This window comes from Malus domestica, chromosome 05 (assembly GCF_042453785.1).
Source record: "Malus domestica chromosome 05, GDT2T_hap1".
Lineage (NCBI taxonomy): Eukaryota > Viridiplantae > Streptophyta > Magnoliopsida > Rosales > Rosaceae > Malus > Malus domestica.
This window is the reverse complement of record NC_091665.1, coordinates 28,055,041-28,070,278: the sequence shown is the minus strand read 5'-3', so window position 1 is coordinate 28,070,278 and position 15,238 is coordinate 28,055,041. Positions and strand designations below refer to the sequence as shown.

The following is a 15,238-nucleotide window of genomic DNA, read 5'->3' as shown; positions in this document are numbered from 1 at the left end:
ATCAATATATTGGATAGGACTTGAAACCTTTTTGTTTTTGTTACGTTGGCAATTGGTACGGGGAAGTTTTGGAAATCATGAAACTACATAGAAAGATTGGTAATAAACCAAAAAAGCAAGCTCTAGTGCTGAAGCAAAAGCACACACCAAGAGCCAAGAGTGGCATCTGAAATTGGACAAAGAAGCATGCAAATCCGACAACGGTCTTCTGAAATCTCACTGCAATCAAGGGCTCGCATGTTCATGCATCGCAACTACATAACATGGCCACGTTCGGTTTCGTTTTCCTAAGAATTTCAGGTTTGTAAAGCTGCGTGTTTGTTCCTTCTAAAACTCAAAGTGGTAATGTTAACAAACTTAATTAAATAATACAAGATGGGCTACAGAGAAGAATTGAAATTAAATGAACTCAAAAATGTAAGTTGTTTTATCCTCAAAATCGGGCTACATTCACTGTGTTGCTCTCAATATATAGATTTCAAGATTAAATGGCGCTCAGTTAATACATTCACTTTATTCTTTTTTATTCATCAAACCCCCACAATAGAGGTCTCTACCCCCTTATATAGGGCTTTCACCCTTGAGACCTTTCAAAACAGCACTTAATGTGCCAACTATTTGTCCTAGCTTACTGACAACTTTTCACATACTTGGCCTGACCTTTGTCGGCGAAGTGATGTTTTAGCAGTCGGTTGGCACGTCTTTTAAGGCATAGGTGGCCTGAGTGTCATGCTCAAACCTCAGTTACTCTGCCTTGCCTTGCCGAGCACTGCCCCGATTGCCTTCATGTCCCATACTAGGCCTCTTTTGAGGCCTTCAGCTTCCTGATTTTTCCTCAGGCTCGTGTCCTTGGGTAGGCCTAAATCGGCCCAACGTTAACAAAATGCTACTTCATTGGCCCACTAGTCACACTCACTCACCACCATTAGAGACCAAAATTTCACTCCCATATTAAGAGAATAAATTACATGTATTGCCATGATGCGGTAGTTCACAGTTGGTCTTCTTTTTTAAATTCTTTAAATTGTGAAGTTTTACTTTATTGTTATATCATATGGTTTACCAAATTTGGTTTTAAAATATATTCTTCCTAGCATTTCCCATTATTAATCGCTATAAGATTAGAACCAAGGGCGTAAAAAGGCACGTACTATGTACTCCTTTACTCAAGGAAAACTCTCGTTTAATGGAGATGTATCTCTATCTTCCCCGCTCGTCATAGAATCTCTTCATTCTTCAATGTGACGAGTGAGAACGAAAGAGAAATAATACATTCCATCATAGTTAGGGATCTTATTCTGACTTTGAATTCTAAAATAACTCCTACTCGCCCTTTTTCAAGTTCAAAATAATTTTAGACCTACTATGAATACGATGGACAAAATAAAAGTAAAAAATAAAAAATAAAAAATAAAAAAATAAAAAACCAACAAGAAATATCTTGCAATCATGCAACTAGACAGAATCGGGCCAAACTCAAAATAATCCTTTCAAGTGACATAAATTTTAATCAAAGATATGACATAATTTTTTGTCAGTTGATTTGGGTGGTTGTAACTTCAAACTCAAGATCAACTGAGTTTTTTATGTGAAAAAGGTCATTGGTCTTTAACATTAAAGATGGAGAAGAAACGGAGTTAATGCATTTAAGAAGGTTTTTTTGGTCACTACAAAAGAGTAAGACTCACTAGCGTTGGGTACAATTTAGTTCGGTCCGATTTTAGGTTTCAAACCACAAGTCAAACCACACATAGCAGTTTATCCAAATTTCAAATCACAATCGAACCATAATAGCTCAAAAACGATGTAATCTCTCCAATATTACAGCATGTTTGGTTCGATTTGCGGTTTAACATGCACACGAAATGAACGCAGATACAAACCACATAATGGGTTGGGAAGTTGGGACATAATAAATATATGTAACAATGGCACCATGGAAATGAATGCAGATGCAAACCTCTAACATGTGGGGATGTCTATTTGCATGCCCCAGAATGCTTAATAATTCTAATTTCGAAGCAATCATCTTATTTCTTTCCCTTTCTTTTTTACAGCAAGGGTGGAATACTCTCATCAAAGCGATAATTCTAGAACAAAAATAATTAGGGATAAGTACGAATAACTATCACCAATTTGTTAGAGTGATTTCAAATTAGTCTTATTTTTTTAAAACATTCTAAACAACAACCGACGTTAAGTCAAAACTTTACTGACATTAAGTGATGACGTTATAGAATTAAATGACAAGTTGGACAAATAAAGTAGGTTTTCACTAATCGTTGTCTTTGGTGCTCTAGTCCCCCAAATTGACCCCTTTTAGAGAAGTTAAACTATAAATCTGCTTAGTTAAATTGCGTTGATTAAGCATCATAGATGACTTGAGAGTTAAAACATGCCTTCGTATTTGTCCACCTCATAACTTAACGCTAGTGAACCTAACAAATGTTAATTTTTCAAAACTTTAGATAGTTATTTGGAGTAATAAAAATAAAATATGCGGCCACTACTACAGTCCAGTGGTATTCACTTGTAAGTGAGAGGTCTTAAGTTTGATTCTCGTCAAAGGCAAATTTGAACCACAATATTACTAGCCCATTGTGAGGCTTATCCACTCCCTACCCTTTAGTGTAAATAATATCATGTGTAAAAATAAAAAAATGTGTTGTACTTGTACTTAGATAGTGCTAAGAAGTGTGTTCTGAAAAACCACCTTCTCAGCATTTCAGAATAACTTTGTAAAGTTTTTGCTAAACATCACTAGAGGAGTATTTTATTTTCAGAATTTTTAGCCATTTTAAAAGCAAGTTTAAGTTTAATGTGAGGCTAAATCCACTCTCATTCCCTCAGTGTAGATAATATTATTTGTTAAAAATAAAAATAAAATAAAATAAAAACAAGTTTAAACCGGCATTATGTTTTCTTTAATTTATGGGCCATACTTCAGAACATCTAATTTGATGTTGTTTTTGGGCCTTGAGTTGGGTGGTGATGGGGCAAGGCTAGACATGTCAATGGCTCAAATTTTGATACGAATTTGATGTAATTAATAGGCTATCGATTGCGAATATCAATCCGATTACCCAAATAAAATCCTAATTCGATAATTCGATTATAAATGGATTAGGATATGGATTGAGGCTTGATCTGATAATTACGATCCAACTTAATATAACATATTATTTGATTTTTATATTATTTATTCTTTTGTGTAATAGTAGTATAAGCTTTTTATGCAATAAAAATACAATTATATTCTATTTTCTTATTATTCAACACGAAAAATTTAATTACAAATAGAAAAATATAATAAAATAATGAGGTTACTAATGATATTTTTTTTTTTCTAGGAAATCCAATAAGGTTAGTTAAATCTGGATTGACAAGTCACATGCGATGATCCAAATAGATACTAAATCCATTAATCTAATTATAAATGAATTCAGATATGAATCAAAACTAATCTGATTAAAATTCGAGCCATTTACAAGTTTAGGCTTTTCCATCAATCATTCAGAATCTTTGCCTTAAAGCCTTGAACATCCAGGCACCAAGGGTCCATAGGAAAAAAATAAATACAAGAGAAATCAAAATGAGGTTGGCCTAAGAAAAAAGTCTCGAAGATTGAGAAAAATGAACACAAGTTTTTTTTTTTTTTTTTGTACAATTAAAATCTATCTCTCAACTGCAAATTATAAGTTGGCACGTATACAAAACTGCATCAACTTATATAGCACAAAAAGCAAATTTGTCCACATGTCAAACAGTGAGGGAGGAAAATATTTTCCGAGAAAAATACTAAAAAGATATAATTAGCACAAAAAATCATGATATTCCTATTGCAGATGCAAAATATATATAAAGTTCATATCCCATATATATAAGGTTCATTACCATAAAACCCTAAAGTGAGTGGTCCTCTGCATAACACTTCAAACTCAAGCGAAAGGATATATATAAAGTTCATATCCCATATATAAAGTTCATAACCATAAAACCCTAAAGTGAGTGGCCCTTTGCAGAACACTTCAAACTCAAGCGAAAGGAACAGTTCCAGTCAAAATACTGACATACAGGAAATTCTGCCTCAGCTCTTCCTACATTGTTAGTACCAGTTTGGCACAGCTAAAATTATAAAAAAAAAAAAAACAACTATGAAAAAATTTTGAAGTGTAAAATGTGTTTGGTAAATGTAAAAATAAACGCTTTTTTTCAAAGTTCCAGCCAAAATAAGCAGAAAAGTGGAAGCAGTATTTTGTTGCTTCTTAAAACCTGTTTTTTTCTTTTCAAAGTAGGCAGATGAACAGTAAAGTTTGATGAAACTTTCTTAAACCCAATTATACCCTCTTTGTTTCTCCTTCTCGCTTCCCTCATCGTATCAGATCTTCGAATTTGATTGTTCGAGATGACGAGTCGAGTCCGACTTCGCGAGAAATTCAACGCCGCCGACGATTATGTTGTTGGGGAGTTCTGGAGATTTCTGCTTTACGGGAACTATTCTAGGAACGAAACGCTTGCAATCCAGAGGACTAGAGCATAGGCAAAGCTACAGAGGGACAGGAGGGGAGGCGCGCCCCTCCCCTCGTCGAAAATGAAGCCCAGGTGCCCCTCTGGTCTCGTCGGATAATCTACCCCTTCCGAATTGGCCACAAAATATATGCGGGTTTGGGTAGGGGCTAGGTGGGGGTACATGAAGATGTCGAAATCAGATTTTTTTTTTTTTTTTTTTTTTTGCAGAGTCGGGCGCAAGGAAGAAGATAACTTTGGTCTCATTTTAATTGCACGATTCCATTTGAGATGGAGATGGAAGATAAAAATACAAATAAATATAAAACAAAGATAAACGAGAGAGATGGAAGCTAAAATTATAAATAAATAAATAAATAAAATAAATAACATAAAGATAAATGATGAAGATTGAAGATGAAATTATAAATAAAAAATAAAATAAATTATTATATCACATTTTGTTGTAAAATCGACTGTGGGTGCAGTGGAATAAATGAAACAAGACACAAAATTTACGAGGTTCCTCTACAGTCAGTGTGACTGGAGTACGTCCTCGGGGCAGCAGCGGCGCTTTCATTATAATTTGAAATAATAGGAGTACAAAGATAACTCTCTCTATTATCTCCTCTCATCTTCCTCTATTCTCTCTTCCTCTTCTTTCTCTCTCTTCTTTCCTCTCTCTCTCTCTTCCTTTCTTCCTTTCTTCCTTTTCCTTCTTCTCTCCCGTGAACCCCTCTCTTCCTCTTCCTCTCATTCATTTTATAATCAAAGAGGACACTATTCACCTTACAAATTTTCCACAAATGAATAGTGAAAATAATGTGAATAAATAGTAACAAACTATTCATGTGGGCCATCCACATAATATTTACAACACTCCCCCTTGGATGGCCACAAGTCTTCGATTGACTCGTTAAAATCTTGATCTGTTTTGGATGCTCCCCCTGATGAGTATCTCCCCCTGATTTCAAATCATTTAGGTTGATCGTTGATCGTTCTGCTTTAGTCTCTTAGTAAGAAGAGTTGCTTTACTTGTTGTTAACTTTCCACAGGCTTTTTCTTGAACTGAGTTGTAGGACTTTCTGCTAGACTAGTATCGAAGATCTGAATTTACTCCTTTTATCTGGAGCGGAATTTGATTCAAAAGTGGTGGACACTTGATCTTGAATCGGACTTGTGATTTCTTCAAGGACTTTGGGGCTTGATCTTGAATGAAATTGTACCGTGAAGAGCTTCTTCGACTTTGTCGGGGATGAATCAGCACGTGTTGGTTGCGCTTGTCTCCACATGTTCCAATGTATCATTTTCACTTTCCTTACTTGCTCCCCTTGCTTAAGTAGTATTTTCACTGCTTTCCCCCCCATGCATATGTGGCATCTTCTCTTGTAGGATTTGTCCCCTGGTGCAGAAGTGGAATGCAAACCCTTGCATTTGGATGGTTCATCACTTCTTGGTGACTGGAGACCCAACTCCAACCGTTGAAGATGACTACTCGAGAGCAATACTAGGTAAGCAATCAGGAAAGGTTCCAGGCAATCGGTTCCTTACCGGGAGTTTGAGTGGAGGTTCCGACATATTGCTTTCCTTATCCTTGTCTTTGCAGGCAAGAACATGGACAAAGGAAAGGACAGGGAGATTGCATGATATGAGATAATCTTGCTCTGGTCCCTGAAGATATGTGATAATCTTGCTCTGGTGTGACATGTTTGAAGATGTATTCTCGGAGAGGAAGAAAACTGAGTATTTCGAGATGCTATGTTGAAGATGCATTCTCGGAGATGAGGAAGAGTTAGGTATTCTTGCAGTGTTGCGAGTCTGCTTTGTTATGGAGAACAGATGTCGACATATATAGAGATTTCTCAATAGCAAGTGGTGGTGCTGTGCTTTTACTCTTGTCAGCAACTGTGGTGTAAATAGAACAGTAAGATTTACGCGTTTTCAACTTTGTCAGAGATCTTTGACAAAGTTGCACGCGATATCTGAAAAGCTGAGATTACGTCTGAAAAATGCAAACGAATTTTATTCAGGAAAATCTGGCTTTTGAAATTCGGAGAGCGGTGCCTCATCGATCTTTGAACAAGTGGCTCTGCTGCCTCTTCTTTTATAGAGACATCAATTGTGTTCAAGAGTATGCTCAGAAAGTTGCTGCTTGTAGAAATTTCCCCTATCTTGCACATTTGAAATTTTATTTGACCTCTGTTTTTCCTTCATCATTTCTGAAAAATGACTTGCCCATCTAACATTTGCTTAGATTTGAGTCTTAGGAGTGATACAGACGAGCAGCGTCAGGATAATATATGGCGCCCGTCCTTCTTATCTTCTAATGGTCCTCTTACGGTTGGGGACTCTATGATGAAGAATAACATAACCGCTACTGTGGTAGCTAGGAATCTTCTCACTCCAAGGGATAACAAGATCCTTTCAGAACGGTCTGAAGAGTCGGCCGTTCAAGACTCATTGGCTCTCAGTGTTCAGTGTGCTGGCTCTGTGTCCAATATGGGCCAACGCCTACTTGCTCAAACTCGCCAAGTTGAATCATTGATGGCGGAAGTGGCAAGTCTTAAACAAGAGATCAGAGGGCTTAAGCACGAGAATAGGGTGTTACACGTGCTTGCAAATAGTTACTCTACGAGCATGAAAAGAAAGCTCGTCCAACTGCAGGAATCCGAAAGTCGGATTCAAAGTGATCACCAGAGGTTCGTTGCTAGATTCCGAAAGCAACTGATGCCTTCCCCTTCTGGTGTTTTGCTAAGTACTGGGGTGCCACATGATCAATCTCCAGTGCCTCCCCCTTCTGGGGTACTTCCGAGTACTGAGGCTTCACATGAGCAACCTTTGTGAAGGCTCCATCCTGTTTGTTTGTTTTAACTCATGTGTATGTATATATCTGTAATTTCTTGGAGATATTAATAAATAAGCTTTATTTCATTCAATGTATTGTGCCAAATACAATAAAGCATATACTTCACTAAGATGTGGTACTTCTGGACCAAATATTAATTTATCTTTACCCTCACGAAGATAAATGATTATTCTTAGTGTCTTCATCATATGAGTATTCAACTCATAATCTTCAAACCATATGGTTCTTTTAATATCATAAATATCATGGATAAGATTCGTGTTGGTAGATTGTTCGATCTGCAGCTCGAGACAATAATTCCTTCAACACTTTATAATTTTTTCTAGACTCTTCAGGAGTCCCAATTTAATATCATCAACTCTTCAAGAGTTATAATTTAATGTTATTGACTCTTGCAAGAGATTTTAGTATGTTGCAACAATATCATAATGATAGTACTCACTAAGGCAATTTATATCATCCATTGGTATTGAGTACATATTTTATGTTTTACCCTTCAGAGGCTTACTTCAAGCAATTTGAATCCTTCAAGGGTTTTCTACACTTCATGACACATTTTCCTTTGGAATTTATACAGAACAATTTGCTCCCATGTATACTTGAGGGATTTACTTATGGAAATATAATGTGGGCGACTCACAACCCTTCGTATATAATTCTCCATTCATATGAACTCGTTTACAACCTTGTGTCATATCATGTAAGTGTATTACACTATATTACAAATGCCCATATATAACCTCCTTGGTTTAACATTCTTTGGCTATTTGTATTGTATTCAAATATATATAGGTTCATTTGCCCACGTTCTTACAAAATTTGTAATGGAATTGCCTTTCTCCATTTTGGCCAATAATTTTTCTTTTGTCGACGAACAAAAGAACGTGACTCAATATTAACACAGCTCATTGATGAATTTAGTAGCTACTTGTAAAAACCAAAATTACCATTGGTTATCATCAATCCGTGATCCCATATTCTCATGTGCATGCGCATGCATAAAAGCTTTTCATTTCTTTGGATATCCATTGCCTCTTCAAGGGCATGACGCTATCTCTTCCAGGATAGTCATAATTGAGAGAATGTGGATCATAACCTCCTCTTGAGTGTTATAGAGCTTGGATTTTAATCTCCACTTCCGGGAGTTGAGTCATTGGAACCTATATGTCTATTATGCTTCGTGTATGAGACATCAACATTCCCATGTTTGTGGATTGTCCTATCTGGGACGTGTATCCATGCGGTGACTGTCATGCTTCTGGCATGCAACAATTATGCTTCGGGAATGCAATAGTTTAGTAGTGCCATATTATTCTTCTTTCGAATAACTGAACCTTTTGAGTCTAAAAATCTGCCATGCTTCAGGCGTGCAACAGATAAATCATTTACTGTCTCATTATTTTATCCAACTGAGACATCAATTCTTGTAGGCACATTTGCAGTAAGTATATATGATTTCATCACTTTCGTTGCATCATTCAATTATTCATATTTCATTTTCTCATTGATTGCTTCGTGAATCAAAATAAGACAAATTCTCTTCGTTCTTCTGGAACGGTCTTTTCTCATCATTCTTTTGGAATGATATTTTCTCATCGTTCTTCTGGAACGATATTATTTTCTCCCCCTAATGGCAGGAAAATTGTCTTATCAAAATGACAGTATGCAAACCATGCGGTAAACATATCCCCAATCAAGAATTCCAAATATTGAATGATAGATGGTATTCAACATCAATGCCTAATCTGCAATGATGCCTCATTTCAGTACGTTGTGGTAGTCTTACAGGCACATAGACAACACAACAAAAAACTCGTAAATGTATAATGTTTAGTTGGTTCCCAAACCCGAGTTGTACTGAGAAGTATTGATGGTTGATAACATATCTCAACCGAATTAATAATGCATCATGTAAAGTTTACATGTCCCCATGTAGAAAATTGGCAATTTCGTTTTCATGAGCAGAGCGCGGGAAATCAATTTCATTCGCTTAATAAAGGCTTCTGCTAAACCATTTTGAGTATGGACATAAGGAACTTCTGGTCCTTATTTAATAGTCTGTAAACTGAGACTCTTATGGCTTTTATTACAATTAAGTTAAGGCACTGCGGCACTTCAAACTAATGGTACTCATCTAGGAACATCATGTCCTGATCTTCAGGATCAATGGACTTCATGCCAGATCCTTTTGTATGATGGAACTTCGGGTCCAATCATTTTATATGATGAGGATCAAGAAACTGCAGGTTCTGATCTGATCAAGGAACTTCAGGTCCTGTATATACTCATAGTAACAAAAGATAAGTACAATAAATAAATTAAAGCAATAGACGGTAATTCCAGCCATAATGAATAAATTGCATTTAAGTAAATAAATTTTGTGACAAGGGCTTTAATTCAGCACCATCAAAACTTAAAGCAATAGGCGGTAAAACCGTCCATGGTAAATAAATTGCTTTAAAGTAAATAAAGCTTGTGACAAGGGCTTTGATTCAGCACCATTCACATAAATATCAAAGCTTTAAAGCAAAGGGTAATAATTCTACCCACTATAAATAAATTGCTTTAAATAAATAGAACTTGTGACATGGGCTTTAAACCAACACCATGCACATAAATATGCCAAAACAGAAAATACAATGATTAAGTCCTCATGTTTTGCTTTTTCATTTTCTTGGTCTGCCACTTCTTTTGTTTCATCCCTTTTATTTTTATTATTATTTCACAGTTCGAAGTCATTTTGGTTACTCAGTAAATAATAGTAACAATAAGTTCCAATTGGTGTTCCTCCTCCGGTGAGTTTCGAAAAAGTCGAAACGGTTCCCATAAGTTTTGGAGTCAAGAGTGTCTGCAACTTATGAGAAGATCTAACCGTTAGTTTTAATTCAAAATTTAGTATGATATGGATAAGAGGATACCAAACAACTTTCGTGAAGAAACAATTTCGATTTGAGCTATCGAAATGGCGTTTTGGTACTCATAAGGTGGCTGCCCAGTTTTCTGCGGAAATTGGAAACTGGTTTGGTATTTCAGACATCTGCCACGATCGCACCGTTAACATTTTCTGAAATTTTGATATGTTGTAGATACTGAGCAGACGAACAACTTTCAAGAAGAAAGTATTTCAATCCGAGGTCCGCAAGTTAGAGTTCCGAGGCTATTTACATGGCTGTCAAATTCTTTACGAATTTTGAGTATGTACTCTTTTGCTTCTGCAAATGATGATATACAGTCATACAACAATATATATAGTTGCTTCAAGTAAATCAATTGTACTGAGATTTGAAGATGAAATGAAAATTGTTTCTTATCTGTGAGATTCCAGCTGAAGGAGGTGAACAGGATTTGTGGCGTTGTGCTTTCCACTGACATGAGAGCTTCTCGTGCTGATAACGTGTTGTAAAATCGACTGTGGGTGCAGTGGAATAAATGAAACAAGACACAAAATTTACGAGGTTCCTCTACAGTCAGTGTGACTGGAGTACGTCCTCGGGGCAGCAGCGGCGCTTTCATTATAATTTGAAATAATAGGAGTACAAAGATAACTCTCTCTATTATCTCCTCTCATCTTCCTCTATTCTCTCTTCCTCTTCTTTCTCTCTCTTCTTTCCTCTCTCTCTCTTCCTTTCTTCCTTTCTTCCTTTTCCTTCTTCTCTCCCGTGAACCCCTCTCTTCCTCTTCCTCTCATTCATTTTATAATCAAAGAGGACACTATTCACCTTACAAATTTTCCACAAATGAATAGTGAAAATAATGTGAATAAATAGTAACAAACTATTCATGTGGGCCATCCACATAATATTTACAACACATTTCACATTATACCCTTTTAGTTATTTAATATAGTCACAGCAGTTTTACATAAAAATTTATCAAACACTTGAACACTGTTTTTTTTGTTAAAAACATTTTTACAACAAAAGTTTACCAAACACTCCACTGCTTTATTTTACAGCTAATTATTTTTACAGCACAACTGAAGCAGTTTTTTCAAAAAGCACATCAATACCAAACTAGCCCTTAGTCTACCTCAACTATTTGAAGGAGCATATGTAGCTAAGTACCTCAACTATTTGAAGGAACTTAGAAAAAAATCACTTAAAGGCTCCTAACTCAAGTAATTAATAGCATTTACGCTAACATTCGGTGTCCCCATACTTCCGCTTGCATAAAGAAACAGAAAATTACGCATACACCATCTGCAAAGCTTCTGCTCTGACAAAGAAGAAACCAAAACTAACGAAGGATTTGGTCACACAGAAACAGCTTCCTGGAACAAAAATCCGGTGCAAAAAGAATTTACCTCTGCTCAAAACTCTCTGAGACAACGGACACGGAGTTCTTCAAGGTTTTAGACCCCAATCATTGAAATTGGATTTGCGCATAGAACTAGACACAATATAAATAGATGGGTTAGTTCTCTTCGTCTCATTTACTCCTTTGCTCCTTTACGTATGCGTAGCCACATTGACAAGCGGAATTGTGCTCCCTCCCGCAATTTAGATTAGTTTAACGTAGAATACGGTGTGTGTGGACAAAAACAAAAACAGGGAAAAGCAAAGCGAAGACGGAGAACAGAAATCGACATACATTTGCTACAGAAAGTAAGGATTTTTATTGCAAGCTTTTATACCATTTTCACGATACCAATTATGAGCTTAAAAATACAAATACAAAACCTGTTTGCAGATGCATCACCTGATTTGGGCTTCTTCGGACTAAATTGTTTCTTCTGCCTCACTCAATCTTTTTCCAGCTGAGACACAACAAACTGACTGTATTGCCCTCTGCCTCCTCCAATCTTCGGTTTCGAATCGAATTCACAGGCCAGTGAAAATTAAAAAAACTCAACCCAACCCACACTAATCCAGACTCTGCAAAACCCACAATTCCAATCCACTTCTCCCTCCAAAATTCTACACAAAATCCCTCCCAACATGATCGAAAAGGAGCTTAGACCGCAATCTCCCCGATTCACTCTGCATATCAATCAATCAATTACACGCTTTCAGTCACATTTTTTCCGTTAAAATTCAATCCAAGTAGCAGTAATTTCCATAACAAATGAGAAGAAGATTGAAATTCACCTTGGACACCGCCCCAACGGCTTCAACGCCGCCAGAGGCAGCCGTGCATTCCGGGGGCGTTTCAAAAAGCGACAGCGAGAACTGCTTATAAACAACCCCGACATCGAAGTAGATGATGCCGGAGCTGGGGACGTCGACCCGGATACCCTTAACCGGGAACCAGAGGAACAGCTCCTGGGCCGAAATACCCGACAAGGATCCGATCTGCCCGAAACTCAGCGTCCCCGAAACGTTTCTGTCGTAATGCAACTCGCTCTCGAACTTGGCATTGCAGGCCTGATCCAGGTGGACCGTAAACCTGCCGGCGTCGTCGATTTCGAAGTCGACGACCCCTTTCGGCAGCAGCCCCATCGGAAGCCCGTGGGCACACAGAACGTCGTACATCGACGTTGGCTTCGAACTTGAGCACGTGATCCATGAGAGGAGGAAGCACAACATGAAGTGTAGCAGCTGCAGCATGTTTGTTAAAATCCCTGAGTCAACCCAAAAGCATGAAGCGAAGAGAGATTTTTATTTATTTATTTATTTGCGGTGGTGGTGATATTTACAAAGAATTAGGGTTTTTGAGATTTTGGAGGAGGAGGGGATTGGAAGATTTTTGGAGTGGAGGTAGTGATCTAGTACAAGTGTAGAAGGAGAGAGTGGTGCCAGCTTGAGTACAGAGGGGATCAGGACAATGATCAATTATTGGTGGTGGGAGGGTGGGCCCCGGTTGGAAAATGGGCTGTGATTCCCTGTGTTTTCAACTTGTAGTGCGCAAGAGGATGCCCAATGGGGGCCTGCCATGTGGGTACGTAATCGGTGGTTGTGGTAATTTGGCGGGATTTGGTGGGTGATTTTTGTCGTGGAATCTGATAAGCACGAGGGGGTTGAGGAACCTGATAAGCACAAGGAGGTGGAGGAACCTGATAAGCACGACGAGGTGGAGGAAGGGGAGGAGGCGGAGGTGGAGATATTGGATAGAGTTTCGGATTAGAGATTGGGCGCGAGGAGCAAGGGGTTGGTTAAACAGTTAAAATATACAGTTGGAAAATTAGAATCCTCGTAATTTCAGAGGTCGTAACGAACCAAAAGCACCGTCGTCATCTTCTTTTTTTTCAACAAAATCTTCCCTAAGTTTCTTTAGTATACAATGATTTGCTATCTGTTTTTGTATACGTAAATATCGTTGATGCGTATGAAATATGAGTTTTCTTTAAATACAATCATAAGCATACATCATGTATTTATCGCTTAATTGTTAATGCGAGAGTTCTTTGTCGTACCATTATGTATTACCTTTTCTTTTTCTAAAAATAGATCAGCTAATAGTTTTGTCACAACATTTTATTATTTTAGATACCAAAAAGACTTACAAAGGCCCTTCAACCTCTATTTGAAAAAATAACTCAAAACGTGCAGTGTGAAATGCAAGTCTTGGAATTAATCTCTACCCACTAGGTTATCCATGATGGTTTTTCATGTATTGCCTTCAAGTTCATAATTATGAGTTTAGTGACAAAATATGTTTGATTTTGACACATTAATTATTGTGCATATACTTATAGTATACCAGATCTAGCCGTGCCAAAAATGAACATAAGAGATGTATTATGCACATGTGTCATATGTGGTGCAAATTTCGTGTTACCCGGCCTATACGTACATTGATGTGACATCCATTTTATCTCCAATTTAAAATTCCACAATTTAAGAAATTAATTGAAATAGTAATTTAATTTTACTGCCTTACAAAAATCATTTTAAATTAAATTTGTAGACGATGGCATTTTTCCAGATGCTTTTATAATGGGCTAACATATACAAATAAAAATAGTTATCGTGATAAGATTAGTTATAATTACGTATCAATTTTTTATATAATTTTTATTTAATTTCAATCGAAACTTTTTTTAGATAAATAAAAGGGATTTTTTTAACTTTAATCCTTCAAGAATATTGAAATTTAAAATAAATCCAGTGTTAGATTACATATTGATTATAATTCATTGATGTGTCCTTAATTCAAAATAATTAATGTGCATTTTATTTAATGTCTCCCATTAAATATTTAAATTTATCAATATACAGATTTTAATTTATTTTTTGACCAAAGAAGAGTTTTTTAATTTATTAAGTTTATTTAACATTCTTCAAACTTGAAAGACTCAATTAATATACCAAAATGTATTATATTGAACTAATGTATTTATATGTTAGTACTGAAATATATGTACCGAAATATATGCATTGAAATGTATTATATTAAATTAATGTACCTAAATGTTTGTATCGAAATATATGTACCGAAATGTGTGTACCTAAATATATGCACCAAAATCTATTATAATGAATTTAATGTACCTAAATGAAGAAGACAAAGTACATCGAAATATATTGTATAACAAAAATTAGTTTATCTAAATGTTTACAATAAAATATATTAGGATAAATGAAATGAAAATGAAAATTGTAATGAAATAAAATTAATACATTAAAAATTAAGAAGAAAAAGATAAATAATTAAAAAATCAAAATATAATTAATAAATGAGGTTATTAATGTATTAAGAGACTAAAATCAGATTTTAATCTAAAAATCATCGTTGCCAAGGATTAAAATGAAATTTTCTATAAACAAAATTATCAGTATACTAAAAACTAGTTAGTGGCGTATTTTGACGGTTGCAAATGTATGAAAAATGATAATGTTGTCACACATGGGAAAACAAAGGTAGCTTGCGAAAGGTTATAACAATATTACAGTACGCATTACTTGGGGTATAAGTGATTATGATTTT

At 36.1% G+C, this 15,238-nt stretch overlaps 1 protein-coding gene and 1 long non-coding RNA gene across 3 annotated transcripts; both read right to left on the bottom strand.

Moving 5' to 3' along the window:
* Positions 1 to 9,558: 9,558 nt before the first annotated feature.
* Positions 9,559 to 10,518, bottom strand: LOC114826608 (uncharacterized). The gene is made up of 2 exons (XR_003775577.2): positions 10,291 to 10,518; positions 9,559 to 9,647 (listed from the first exon to the last, which is right to left on the bottom strand). It is a non-coding gene; the product is annotated as an uncharacterized lncRNA (long non-coding RNA).
* Positions 10,519 to 11,240: 722 nt separating this feature from the next.
* LOC103433319 (uncharacterized) lies at positions 11,241 to 13,119 on the bottom strand. Of its 2 annotated transcripts, XR_011581430.1 has the most exons (3): positions 12,460 to 13,083; positions 12,071 to 12,351; positions 11,241 to 11,761 (listed from the first exon to the last, which is right to left on the bottom strand). XR_011581430.1 is itself a non-coding variant. In XM_008371564.4 (2 exons), exons 1-2 carry the CDS (start codon positions 12,916 to 12,918, stop codon positions 12,289 to 12,291), a joined length of 522 nt encoding a protein of 173 aa, XP_008369786.3. In that variant the 5' UTR covers positions 12,919 to 13,119; the 3' UTR covers positions 11,964 to 12,288. The 2 variants fall into 2 exon arrangements, 1 of the variants encoding a protein (XP_008369786.3); XM_008371564.4 differs by lacking the exon at positions 11,241 to 11,761 and having other exon boundaries at positions 11,964 to 12,351; positions 12,460 to 13,119.
* Positions 13,120 to 15,238: the final 2,119 nt, after the last annotated feature.